This window comes from Xiphophorus hellerii, chromosome 10, assembly GCF_003331165.1.
Source record: "Xiphophorus hellerii strain 12219 chromosome 10, Xiphophorus_hellerii-4.1, whole genome shotgun sequence".
NCBI lineage: Eukaryota > Metazoa > Chordata > Actinopteri > Cyprinodontiformes > Poeciliidae > Xiphophorus > Xiphophorus hellerii.
In genome coordinates this window covers 2630999-2643923 of record NC_045681.1, presented here as the reverse complement: position 1 = coordinate 2643923, position 12925 = coordinate 2630999, and the positions used below count along the sequence as shown (strand labels likewise).

The following is a 12925-nucleotide window of genomic DNA, read 5'->3' as shown; positions in this document are numbered from 1 at the left end:
TATAATGCTGTATAAATTCATCTGTCTCAAAATCTAATTTTGAGTTTTGTGTTTTCAGGTCTTCTGTCATCATCCGCCAGCCGTTTCCTGCGGACCACACCGTGTTTTTGTTGGTTATTTTCCACAGAGATCAACACCAATCAATCAGACTTCACTGGTAAATATCAACACGTTCGGTCAAACTTAAAGTTCTGATGTTTCATGTAATCTTATGCTAAAAAGTGCCTTAATAATTCACTGTTATTTCCTTGGAAAGACTTGTTTTATAAAGTCTTTCCAAGATCTTAGTGGAGATCGCCTGTCACAAAAAGGAAAAATATAAAGAATGTGTGTGTTTACATGAATAATATAAAAGATTTAACATTAAAATAAACAATTTTTACTAGAAGAGCATAGATTAATAATAAATTCTCCACCTTTGATTAATTGAGGGCTGTCTCAAACATCAAAGTTAATCTACTGGGTCACTGCTGCCTGAGCCAAGCATGATTTCCATTGTTCAGGATGTACTGAGTGTCAACTGGCAGCGGTTAAAGTGGTTCACATTCTGGCTTGACTTGTGCGGCCGTTTATTCTGGATCCACACGCCGCTTGTTGAGTGAGGTTGCGTGATGTTCTCCGCCGGTGAATGCTCCGTGTCCGCTGCTGTACTCCCGCCTTAATCCCACTAAATCCCGGGTTATACGGCAGCGATGAGGTTCTGCTTCTCCAAGAAACAGTCTGATTTCCAAGCTGGACCTTCAGGTGTTCTAAAAATGGGCCCATTTGACCCTTTGGACATTTTCAAGCTGCTCTAGAAGATAATCAGAAAATGGTCGTGAAATGTTTTGGTTCGGTTGCAAAAAAGAAATAAAATTAGTTCCAAAAATGTTTATTTTAAGAGATTTGAAAACCAGTGAAACATCCAGAATAATTACAGTAATTTGCATTTGAATTTGATCACATTTAGTATTTGCAGAAACTCTTTTTGCTAATATTACAACTGTAAGTGTGTTGGGTGTATTTCTCTGTATTTTCCATTTCTTGCCAAAAATTCCCAGTTGGATTCAGGAAACGACTTGAAAACCTCTGAAGAAAACTCTGAGCACAACTTCCTTCTTCAAGAAATGTAACCAAACGTGGCGTAGCGTCAGATTTTAGCGTTTGTAGGATTTCTGATTTGTCTTTGGTAAAAGACCAGCTGAACCGTCGTGTTTGTTTTGGTTGTATTTACCCAGAATGCCCTGCACTGTTGCTCACTTTGTCCTTTTGGAGCTCTTGGTATTTCTATGCATTCGAACGGCACCAGAGTTCACTTCAACCAAACTAAGAGAGTGGCTGGTAGACGGACCAGAGTTTGGAAACAAACCCGACTCTCCAGGCAAATGAACTAGAGCTTAAAGCTGAACAGGGTTGGTGTGAACGCACATTAACTCCACAATAAGGCATTTTCTAGCATTAGTTCCCCTGTATTTTATTAATAGGCATCAGCATAAATGCATAACGTTCCATATTTTTATTTGGAAAACCATGGATCCAAATTAGCTTACATGCTAGAGTCGTGTACAGCGCATCAAATGCTGACATTTATGTTGGAGTTTTTAAATTAAGTTTATTATTATCTCAGTTTATTTAATACTTCGTGTTAGTATATCTCATAAATCCCAATAAAACACACCAACATTCATACTTCTTAAACGTTTAAACATAACGGTCTCCATAAACAGCGTTAGTTGACGTGACTCATTCTGTTTTCCTCAGTAAGGTGCATGAAGACTGAACTCCCAGCCAGAACCCTGGAAGAATCTTTTTCTCCATCGTGGTTGTGACTCGGTGCAGCAGCCTGACCTCCTTCTCCGCGCCCTCGCCGGCTACAGCGTAGAAGTTTATGATCCCGGCCGGCTGGTCGACGTACATGCCGATCCTGGAGCAGAACGGGACGTCGCTGATATCTTCGTGGTCGCAGTTGAACCATATCTGGTAACAGCTGCCCGCCCAGCACAAACCCCAGGACTGCTCGTTTTCTCCCAGGCCGCTCATCCCAGAATACGCTCTCCTTGCTGCTTGGTCGTACGTAGCTCCCACCGCCACCCAGCCAGAAAACTCAACCTCCCAGTAAGCCCTGCGCTTCCAAATGCTCTCCTTGCATAACACCTGAATGAAAGAAAAATAACAGAGAATAAACAGTAAAACTTCAGCTACATTTGGCTTAATAGACCTGGAGAAACTCCTGCTAGTTTATTACTTAACAAGAATCAAACATGAAGAATCAACATTTAACTTTATACTTTACAAATCTGGAACAAACTTAGAAAGTACCCTCTACTGAGCAACTCAGAACAACTGGAACCAACATTTAGTTTTATACATTCTAGTTTATCACTTTTATAAATTGTGGTGTGTTTAATACTTTAGTCCACATGTGTCTAAAGTCAAAGTCAAGACCTGTGGGCCAAATCCGGTCCATAGCTTTTTTTTTTTGTGGCCCTCTGGACTCTAAACAGTTAAGATAAGTCTGTGCTTAAATATTATTTTATCAATCAAATCAAAGCAGTCAGTCCCTCCTGTTTCTTTCAAATTATAATGGAAATTAACACAAAATCAACAAATCCCTGCAGTTTTTCACGCTAATACATAATTGTGAATTTGATGCAGATTTTTGGTAAAAAATGTTGAAAAACGTTGGATCTAAGTGACTGCTTGCTCCCACCTGCAGGTGGCGGTATTTCCTACTCCCACTAAACAGCTGCTTCAGCCTTTGCTGATGTGAAGTTATTATTCATGATACTGTGAGTAATAAGAAGTCATATATAAGCACAAATATTCCTAAATTAGTACCACAAACACTTTGATTTGTATTGTGAAAAAACACAAAAACAATCGCGAAATCCTGGAGGGACTGAAAAGATTTACAATATAATTTAATTTTAAGAATTTATTTATATATTAACAATTTTGTTAGCAGGTTTTATCAATATATTCTGACACCTTTAAGAATATTGATGATCTTAATTTGGCCCAAAATGAAAATGAGTTTGACACCCCTGCCTGAGACCAACATTTAGCTTTATACTTTTAATTAAGAGAAACTCCTGTTGGTTTACTTAGCAACCCAGAACAAGAATCAAACATGGAGAACCAACATTTAGCTTTATGCAAAGCTAGAACTCAACCCAGAACTACTGGACCAACATTTAGTTTATACCTCACTAATCCAGAACAAACTTAAAATCCAGGGAAACCCCTATTAGTTTATAAATTATGGACTATTTATTCTTATTAAACATGCGGAACCAGTATTTATTTTTGTCTTTCCTTTGGTTTTGGTTTGTTTGTTTTTCCTTCTAATTCATGTAAAGCACTTTGAACTGCCTTGTTGCTGAAAATGTGCTACATAAATAAAATGGCCTTGCCGTACCTTCCTCAAGCCGTTCGGACTCACCTGTGGAGAATATTCGTATCTCTCAGGTCCGTCCAGAACAGGACAAACCTCTTTGGTTCTGCGACAAACCTTCGAACCGCCGTCTGAAATCCACAGCAGCTTATTGGCTGTTTTATTATCCAAAGTCAGATTAATCCAATCTAGTGAAGAAAAAGAAAGTTGTTTTTTTCTCCTTACAAATAATAAAACTAAAGTTAAAAATGTTCTTACTTTTCATCAGCTCAGCTCTGTTTCTGGGCTCTGGAATATCTGGTGAATAAACACAAAATCTCTATACACAGGAAGAACGAATCATAATGATCGTAATGGTTTCATATCTGATGAGTTTTTTTTACCTTCGTTTGTTGTTTCATTCTTTTTGGATTTACTTAATTTTCCTGCAAAGAGCAAACAACAGCTGCTGATTTAAGATTCCTGCTCAAAACGAATCTTATACCATGACCAAAGCACACAAACAAAAGAAAAAGGCTTTAAATCTTCTTTCCTGAGTTTCTCACCTGGTTTGGTTTTGTCAGGGAGGATTGCTGCAGAACTGGATTCCCTCTGCATCTCAATCTACATCCAAATCACCAAGAGAGAAAGTGGTAATTGTTTGTCTTCTGATCTAGTTCTCAGGACAGCTGATGGAGCGTTCAGGAGCGTCTCTAAGACGCGTTGGGTTAGAGGAACGAGGGATCAGTCTTAGGTTGGGTGGAGCGGTTGGTACATGCCTGACCTGACATGCAGAGGAAGACTAATGTTGACATCCGACCTCAATGAAACATAAGGAGTCTGCTGAAAAGAACTTCCCTGGAAGCAAGGTGGAGGCAGGATGAATAAATGATCATCGTTCTCAGCAGCAGCCTGTTCCGAACAAGGTGGGGACAGCGTGAACCGCCGATGCCTACAGCGTTCGTAAAAACTATTTTCTTGCTTGTTTTTGCTTCTTAGTCACAGTTAAACACAACCTCAGTAAAAATAAAAACTGTTTCCAGTTGGTGTGTTAAGATGTGAAACAGCAACCAGACATAAAACTAGTTTTATGTTCACATCAACCTTGACTGCAAGAGTTTGTGATGAATGTCATTCACACTTTCATTCCACTCTTTCACAACTGTTTTAAATTAGACAAACAAAATGAGATCTGAAAATTATTTGATGTGTTTTTGAATAGAAAGGTTGTTATTTTGTAGATTGATTTGATTCTAGTCTCATTAATATTTTGTTAGTTTCTTATTTTGGTTAGATCAGTCTTGTTCCTGTTGTTTGTCTTTAGTTCAGTCCTTATTAGTGGTCCTAGTTGTTTATTTATTGTGTCTAATTATTTTTACTCACACTACTTTAATTATGTTTAGTGTGTTTTTCAGTTGGATTCATCTCCTAGTCCCCTGTGTGCCACTTTCTCTCCCTCTCCTCAGTCTGCCTTTTGCTCTCTGCAGTCAGTTAGCTCATCAGCCCAGGTCCTTTGTTTCAGTGTTCAGCCTCCCAGTATTTAAGTTCCTCTTTCTCAGTCACTCCTTGCTCAGTCTTAGGACTGAGCACTCCTGGATCTCCTTGTTGGGTTTTTCATGCTGGACTACTTTTTGTTTCTACTCTGGCTCTCTGTTTTGTAAATCACAGAGATTTACAAAAGAATCTCATCAACTCTCCACTTCTGCTGCTCTTGCATTTGGGTCCTACTTTAAAACTTCACCTCAAGACAAAGATGGCCTCTTTTTTGTAGTGACCATGTTAGTAATCAGAGTAAAACAGCCGATGGGTGGTATATAATTTATTTAAACTTTTGCTTAGCATTCTCAACATAACCGCCGTATACATTCAAACTACTTTGGAGAAAGCACACAATTATATGATACAAAACATATTGGTGCTAACATAGAGTGGTTAAAAAAAATACTCCTGATAGGTTTCTTAGTGTATTATTTTATGTAGCTCCCTATACTTCTGTTTTTAAAGATTTGGCCAAGGTGCAACCAACCCGTCTACTCTTCTATAAAAGGCTTTGAGTTTATGTGACTAAACTCCCTGCAGTATCAATAAACACAACAAAAAATTATTTATTTTTCTAACTTTCAGAGATTCTTACTAAATAAAAACATTTTATTCACTCTGCAGTCTTTACTAAGTTGCTACTTAAGTGTTCTTTGTTCATTTTACCAGTATGCAAAATAGCATTTAACTGCGAGAAAAAAAACTGCCCTCACCCAGTTAAAGAGCCACATTTCTCTATTATTTTCACTCACAATATCAAGTTAAAATAACAACTTATAAATTAAATTCTAGTTTCAAATCACATGAACCAAATTTCTGATCTGATGATGAATTTTATTAAACATCATAAACCAAATATATTCTCTATGAATTGGCAATAATATATGTACAGAGTAAAAGCTGTACAGTACTTGTCCTGTATTTGTTTGTATTCCCTGTTAGATTTTCTGATCTACTCCTCCTTCTGTAGGATCAGGCAGTAGGAGTTTGTCCCCACCCAGAATCCTGGCAGCAGCTTCTGCTGGAAGCAGCTCCTGACCTGGTGCAAAAGTTTCACCTCCTTTCTGACTGCGCCTTCCTCTTCCTCCTCTTCAACAGCGTAGAAGCTCAGTAAGCCAGCAGGCTGGTCAGCGTACACACCGATGGTGGCGTGATGGGGAATCCCGTTGATCTCTTCCTTCTGGCCCTGGTGCCAGACTTGGTAGCCCGAGCCGCTCCACTCCAGGCCCCAGGATTCGTGGTTCTCGCCGAAGCCGCAGGGCCCTTCGCTGTTCCTCCGTCCCGCTCGTTCAAACGCAACTCCGATCACGACCCATCCAGACGACCGCACCTCCCAGTAGCCTCGGAAACCCTCGATACCTTCCCTGCAGAGAACCTGTTTGAGAACAGAACCAGTTACATCAAATGAAGGGACTCATCGTACGTCGTTTCACCTGATTTTAAGTGTGAACACTAATCCCATCTGCACTGTAAACATTTGAGCAGCATTCAGTTCTGTCTACTATCTTCTACTCTTTAAGTCAAATAAATTTAGTGAGTTTTTGAACCTAAATGTTTGAGTTTGGGAAAAATAAACTTACAGCAGTAAGTTGTGTTAACTTTTTATTAAGAGTTGAATAAACAGAGTTTTTAGGTTAGCACTTAAAAAAACTGAAAGAAGAAAAAGACAGGAGTGGGAACTATTTCCCAGAATGCTTAGCGGCGTGTTTTTGTATCCTGAGATGAAGTGCGTTACATTGATCTGACTCTTGTGTTATTAAGGCAAATGTTTATTTTAATGCAGCTGACAGTTTGCAAAGCTTGAGGATAATGTCCTGATCACACTAAATGTTTCTGAGCTGAATTCATTGAGATGTTTCATAAAATTCATCATCAGATCAGAAATTTGGTTCATGTGATTTGAAACAAGAATTTTAATTATTCTAAAGTAAAATAAGTTATTTTAATTTCATATTGTGAGTAAAATAATAGAGAAATGTGGGTCTTTAACTAGAAAAGGGCAGTTTTTTTTCTTCTCGCATATTGTGAAATAATTATTTGGTTTAAATTGCAGCATTAAGTTAAAACTCACAATTCACGATTAATGAACTTAAAAAACAATGTTTAGACAACTTGTCTCTGGCTGTTAAATCAACTTCATGAACTTTAATTTCTGAGTTAAAACCAAAAGAATTTTCTTGTTGACTTAAATTTCATTTTCACATTAAACCATCTAATGTTTTACAGTGTAACTTTTACCTGTGGGGTGTACTCGTATCGCTCTGGTCTGTCTAATACTGGACATGTGATGTCATCAGTCATACGGGCGACTTTAGCGCCATCATCAGTGATCCACAGCATCTTATTGGCTGTTCTGTCATCCAAAGTCAGGTTAACCCAGTCTGAAATAAAAAGAACAAACAATAACTGAAATATTTCATACTACTGTGCACATTCTGAATTAGTGAAAGGTCTGACTATATTTATGTGTATCTTTGTAAAGGACAGCCAAAGAAAACAACTTATATTAAAAAAATCACAGCTGTTTGATTTATGCATATGTCCAGGACAAAAAATAATGTCTGCTCAAAACTTCTTCAGATATATTCACATATATTGTCTCAATTTTTTATGTAAGTTACAAGTTCAGTTAATGCTTTGTACATCAAAATAATTTATAATCCTACTGTGTTTTACAATACGTAGCATAACCTATACCTGCAGAAATCTGACATTATTCCTCCAGTTGGATGCTGTAATTGAAATAATATAAAAAGTAAAACAGTTTTCTCTATAATTTTGAACTGCATCAGCTGTAATGTTTGAGTTTGCATGTATTTGGTGCAGAATGCTTCGTGTATCCAGTGCAGAATAAAGGAGATGGCACCGCTTTATGGATTCCTCCTTATGTTTTTATATTTAAAAAATTTTCTTACGTTTGATAAGATCAGCTCGACATTTTGGTTCTGGAATATTTGGCTCGTAGTCGGGAACCTTTGCTAAAAAAAGAAAAAGAGAGATGGATTTGCAAAGGTAACGTTTTTTTTATTTTAACATCATGACATTAACTCTGCTTACCTGTAGGTGTGTTTCCAGCTTTGGATTTCTTTGCTGAAGAATCTAAGAAACACGAAAATACAAAATAAGTTCAGTCAGATCAGCCGATGATGAGCTCAAGTTCTTCAGAAGTCAGACATGCACTGTAAAACATTAGAAGGTGGTTTAACTTGAAAATGAAAGTCCCTGAAAATACAATTTAAGTCAACGAGAAAATAGTTTTGCTTTTAACTCAGAAATTAAAGTTCATGAAGTTGATTTAACAACAAGAGACAATTTGTCTAAACATTGTTTTTTAAGTTCATTAATCTTGAATTGTGAGTTTTAACTCATTGTTGCAATTTAAACCTAATAATTATTTCACAATATGTGAGAAAAAATCATTTCTCTATTATTTTCACTCACAATATCAAGTTAAAATAACTTCTTTTACTGTAGAATAGTTTAAATTCCTGTTTCAAATCACATGAACCAAATTTCTGATCTGATGATGAATTTTATTAAACATCTCAATGAATTCAGCTCAGAAACATTTAGTGTGATCAGGACACTTGCAACTAAATGCGGCTCAAATGTTTTCCAGTGTATTTTGACTTAAAAAGTCGTATTTTTCCTCCACCTTGTTGGTGCCAGGTGGTTAAAATTTCACCTCACATGTTTTAGCGGCTCAAAGCTCAGAGCAGATTATCAGGCGAGATGAATGATACGATTTGTTTGTACATATCAGATAAGCCGGGCAACCTGATCCAGCAACTGTGTACTTTTTGTAAACAGCAACTGGAGATTTCTGGGAAGTTTTCCAAAAATATCAACCCTAAATAAGCACAAGCTGCTGTAATATAAACTATAAATGATGATCAAACCTCACCTTTAAGTAGGAGATGAATTAATCTACATACTACTGTCATTACCAATACTTTGATTTTACAGATAAATATGTTTTTTTAAATTATGTATATCAAGATGAACTCTTAACACTCTTAGCATTAGGTTGTCAAAACTGGCACACTTTGTTACTGAGTTACTTATTGTAACAGTTCTCACATTTAATCATCTCAGAACATTAAGTCCATCTAAGATGAATTATTGGCATGAAATTTAAGAATGAATATGACATAATAAATCAACGTGTCATTGTCCTCATTCAGTCCTTTCACACGTTTCTTGCTGTCCACACTTTTACAGCAGGACGTTTGTCACGTCAGTTGGTTTGAATCTGTTTGCTGATTGGAGGCAGGAGAGGCTGGGAGGACGAACACCTGCCTGGACGTAACAGCAGGAGATGAAAACAACACATTTCGATGTCCTCGTTGCAAACCAACACCAACCTAAATACTTAGCGCCTAAACGTTGCCACCGTCTCAACTTCTATGGGACCTTTTGATCTCATTTACTGACAAGTGTCTGAGACCTTGAAGTGTTTCAGTGAGTCATGAGTGTGTGTATATATACATATGTACCCATAAACTAGTAAGCCGTGTCCTAGGTTTCTCAGGTATAAATATAGTTATACCTCATCAACATGGGAAATACAAGAGAACATGCAGTTCAAGTAAGGGAGAGATGTGTTTTCTGGAAATGTCTACAAGAAAATAGTTCCTCAGGGTTTGGTTTTGGGTCCTCCATCTTTGCTTTATGATGATTAGTGGTGGAGTTTCATCCTTTATTTATCTTTTTTTTTTTTTTTAGAATGTTATCAGTGTCAGTTTTACCTCATATGGTGTGCCTAAATGTAATGTGAGTTATTTTTATACAACTTTTCCAACAACTGACTCTCATTCAGCGGTGAATTTTCCCCAACAGATTCATATTTTGCTGTAATGCAGCAAAATAGCCAATCATGTGTGGTTGCTAGGGAAAAAATTATAAATATTTGGCCAATCAGCATCACTGAATTCAATGTTTTTGGGCTGCCCAAAAAAAGGGGAAAGTTTTTAATTGCTATGGGGATAAATTCAAAATGCTCCATGTTGGATGGCAGATTTACTTCATCTTCTGTTGTCCAGCGTGTTTAATTAGTTTTAGCTACTATATGATTCTTTTTTTCTGCTGTGTCGTTTTCATTGATAGTTGTGAACATTGCTGTGGCGTGGATGACGTCACGCTCGCCTGAACTCCGCCCACTCCGCCATGACAGACGTGAAAATAATCAATGCGCTCATTTAAAGCTAGTCAAAAAAACAGGCATCTGAAATCTGATATCGCTTCTATTTAGTTAATTTTACTTTTAAAATGGCCACCGGGTGCTCAGAGGTCGGCTGCACAAACAGGCAAGGAAAAATACCAAACTTGTCATTTTACTGCAAAACGTTTAATGAGGAAAGATCCGGCGGCGATGGATAGCAGCTGTGAATAATACCGACTGGCAGGCCTCGGTAATCGCGGATTTGCAGCGAAGTTCTTTTTACAAGGTAAGAAGATTAAAGTCCATGTACTTTATACGTAAGTATGATGAGAAATATGTCAAATATTGGTTTATGGAGAAGGTGCGTCTAACCACCGGTAACCATGGAGACAACGCCGCACCGTCATGTAGCCTAGCATGTAAAAATACTAGTTAGCATCTCCGCTTTTGTACGTTTCAGTGTTGCTCCGGTGTAAAGGGAAACTGTTTATGACGTAGCGACGTAAATCATGTGCTGTGAATTCAGGCAAAGTCAGTAATTTGATGAACACGTCAGGAGGGACGAGGTACGGCCGGTTTCTAAGCTAGCTGTTTACAACTTTTGTAAATCCCGCCGTTTATGAGCCCCAACCAGGTTCGCTGGACTCGAACAAGTAGAAGCCATAAATAAACTGGCAAAAACAGCTGAAGAAAACAATTTCCTCCGTTTCCTCTGTTCAACACTCCCGTCCCTCACGGCGCCTGAATAATTAAGTGATGCAGCTGCAAAGGGTCTCTGGTTAGTGTGATGCTAATGCTGTTCTCTATAAATGTTCATAAGATTTATTTTTTTTAAATTGTTAACGATGATGATGCTTCTATCAGGTTTTTTTTTAATTATATTGGTGTAATAATGTTAATGTTTGGCTGATTTAAAGATGTTTCTTGGTCAGATGTGGTTTTGTTGCAAAATGCAGCTGAAATTCTGTTTGCTGACTCAGATTTATGAGCATTTATTTGTGGTTGTTGTATTTTGCTTCCAGCAGAATCTGATCATTCCTTCAGGTTTGCTTGTAATCATGTTTATTTCATCCTGTAGAAATGTGTTTTAGTTTTCTCCTGTTTGGTGCCATCAGTTGATTTTCAAAAGTTCAGTTTTGATAGAATTTAGTCTGTTATTTGCACAGATTTAAATTGATAGAAAATCATACATTAGTTTGGCATTTTTCACATTTTAAAGTCTGATTTATTGTTACTGTAGCAGTTGACAAAGATTAATGATTAAATTCTTTTGAACAAACCTTTTACTTCTAGCTTATTTAGCAATTTATGCTATTTTTGACCATTTAACTCCTGAACTAGAAGACTAGGGAGGGAACAATGGGGTTGTAATCGACTGTATCCTCAAAACATTACTATCATACAGCAAAGAGTGTTAAATCTTTTTAATAGGATAATGCTGCTGCTTGCAGACCTCTGCTGCCAGGAAGTAAAACTGTCTTACGTCCTCTCATAATGACGGGCATGAAATCGCTAATTGAATTGCTGTGCTTTACATGCAGACATAAACTCCAGTGACCCCTTCACTCAGGATCTGCTTCAGAAGATAATAAACAGCTTCCAGAACCTCACAATTCATTTAATTAGATGTATTTAGCTGAATATTTATGTGAAGTCATGCATTGATCTTTTTCCTGTATAAAATGATGGAAAGAAAGCTCACCTTTATCTGAGTTTTGGGTTTCAGAGATGATTCTGTTGGTGGTCGGCATCTTTACAGAAGATCCTGAAGGAGACTGACTGAGGAGGAATTAATCTGATGATGATGATGTTGACGAGTTTCCTTAGCTAGACCCTGCAGCAGCTTAATGCTGCCCATATATACCTTTAAAGGCATGCAGAGGTTAAGCAGATGGAGACGTAGGCAGTTCTTACCAATAGGAAGAGGAAGGGAGGAGATTTGTGAACTAAAGAGGTTTTTTACCTTTAAATGGTTCAGCTGGAGGCAAGGAAGCCCCGCCTCCTTCCCTCTGCTGTACCGAAGACTTCAACACACTGCAGTGACGACACAGATGTTGGTGTGCAAGGACACACACTACATGCCTGAACACACACTACATGCCTGAACACACACCTATACACATGAATAGATTTCCATGCAAATTCTGTCTTGTCTCTTCCATGATGCATGAATCTCAGAGGCGTTCCTGGTGTCACACATAAAGCAATGTGAGCTCCAAGTGATGTAACTAGAACTTAACAAGAACCTCACTGTGTCATTTTATTTACTACTTAAAAATATTTAAAAACTAAATTTTTGTGTTTTAATTTGACTTTCTCCAGCTGAACAGAAACAGAACTGACGTTTTTATCTGTGGACCTAAAGAGGAACGATCTAGAGCAGGGGTGTCAAACTCCAGTCCTCGAGGGCCACTGTCCTGCAACTTTTAGATGTGCCTCTGCTGCGCCACATCTGCCTAGAATAATTAGGTCATTACGGCTCTGGAGAACTGATCTACACAAGGAGGAGGTAATTAAGCCGTTTCATTCCAGTGTTTTGTACCTGTGGCACATCTAAAACCTGCAGGACAGCGACTGGAGGACTGGAGTTTAAGACCCCTGATCTAGAGTCAAAGCACAGCTTCAGTTATTACAGCTGGAAACTAGAGAACAGGATGAAATCTGTGTGTAGTGATGAACTTTGACCTCAACATTCAGATACACATAAAGACAGTTACAAAGTTGGCCTTCCATCACCTGAAGAGAAACTCATCCATATATGTTTATCTTTAGTCACACTGATTACTGCAGCAGAGTCTTCACAGGTTAAAAAATCAATCAGATCCAGAACGCTGCTGCTGGTGTTCTGACTAAAACCAGGAAGACAGAGAACA

At 37.9% G+C, this 12925-nt stretch overlaps 2 protein-coding genes across 2 annotated transcripts; both read right to left on the bottom strand.

Annotated features, from left to right (window-relative positions):
- Nucleotides 1-855: 855 nt before the first annotated feature.
- On the bottom strand, nucleotides 856-5586 carry LOC116727680 (tripartite motif-containing protein 16-like). The gene is made up of 5 exons (XM_032575275.1): nucleotides 3919-5586; nucleotides 3757-3798; nucleotides 3632-3670; nucleotides 3422-3561; nucleotides 856-2133 (listed from the first exon to the last, which is right to left on the bottom strand). The coding sequence occupies exons 1-5, from the start codon at nucleotides 3968-3970 to the stop codon at nucleotides 1723-1725; spliced, it is 684 nt and encodes a 227-aa protein (XP_032431166.1). The 5' UTR covers nucleotides 3971-5586; the 3' UTR covers nucleotides 856-1722.
- Nucleotides 5587-5808: 222 nt separating this feature from the next.
- Nucleotides 5809-11912, bottom strand: LOC116727679 (stonustoxin subunit beta-like). The gene is made up of 5 exons (XM_032575274.1): nucleotides 11755-11912; nucleotides 7949-7990; nucleotides 7807-7869; nucleotides 7130-7272; nucleotides 5809-6266 (listed from the first exon to the last, which is right to left on the bottom strand). The coding sequence occupies exons 1-5, from the start codon at nucleotides 11801-11803 to the stop codon at nucleotides 5844-5846; spliced, it is 720 nt and encodes a 239-aa protein (XP_032431165.1). The 5' UTR covers nucleotides 11804-11912; the 3' UTR covers nucleotides 5809-5843.
- Nucleotides 11913-12925: the final 1013 nt, after the last annotated feature.

Excerpts from the sequence above, each read along its gene's own strand:
- LOC116727680 (XM_032575275.1), bottom strand. The coding sequence starts at position 3,970 with ATGCAGAGGGAATCCAGTTCTGCAGCAATCCTCCCTGACAAAACCAAA. Across the intron at positions 3,671-3,756 it reads GAATGAAACAACAAACGAAG|ATATTCCAGAGCCCAGAAAC; the intron begins GTAAAAAAAACT and ends TTTATTCACCAG. Across the intron at positions 2,134-3,421 it reads GATACGAATATTCTCCACAG|GTGTTATGCAAGGAGAGCAT; the intron begins GTGAGTCCGAAC and ends TCTTTCATTCAG.
- LOC116727679 (XM_032575274.1), bottom strand. The coding sequence starts at position 11,803 with ATGCCGACCACCAACAGAATCATCTCTGAAACCCAAAACTCAGATAAA. Across the intron at positions 7,991-11,754 it reads AACCCAAAACTCAGATAAAG|ATTCTTCAGCAAAGAAATCC; the intron begins GTGAGCTTTCTT and ends CGTGTTTCTTAG. Across the intron at positions 7,273-7,806 it reads TCGAGCTGATCTTATCAAAC|ACTGGGTTAACCTGACTTTG; the intron begins GTAAGAAAATTT and ends TTTTTATTTCAG.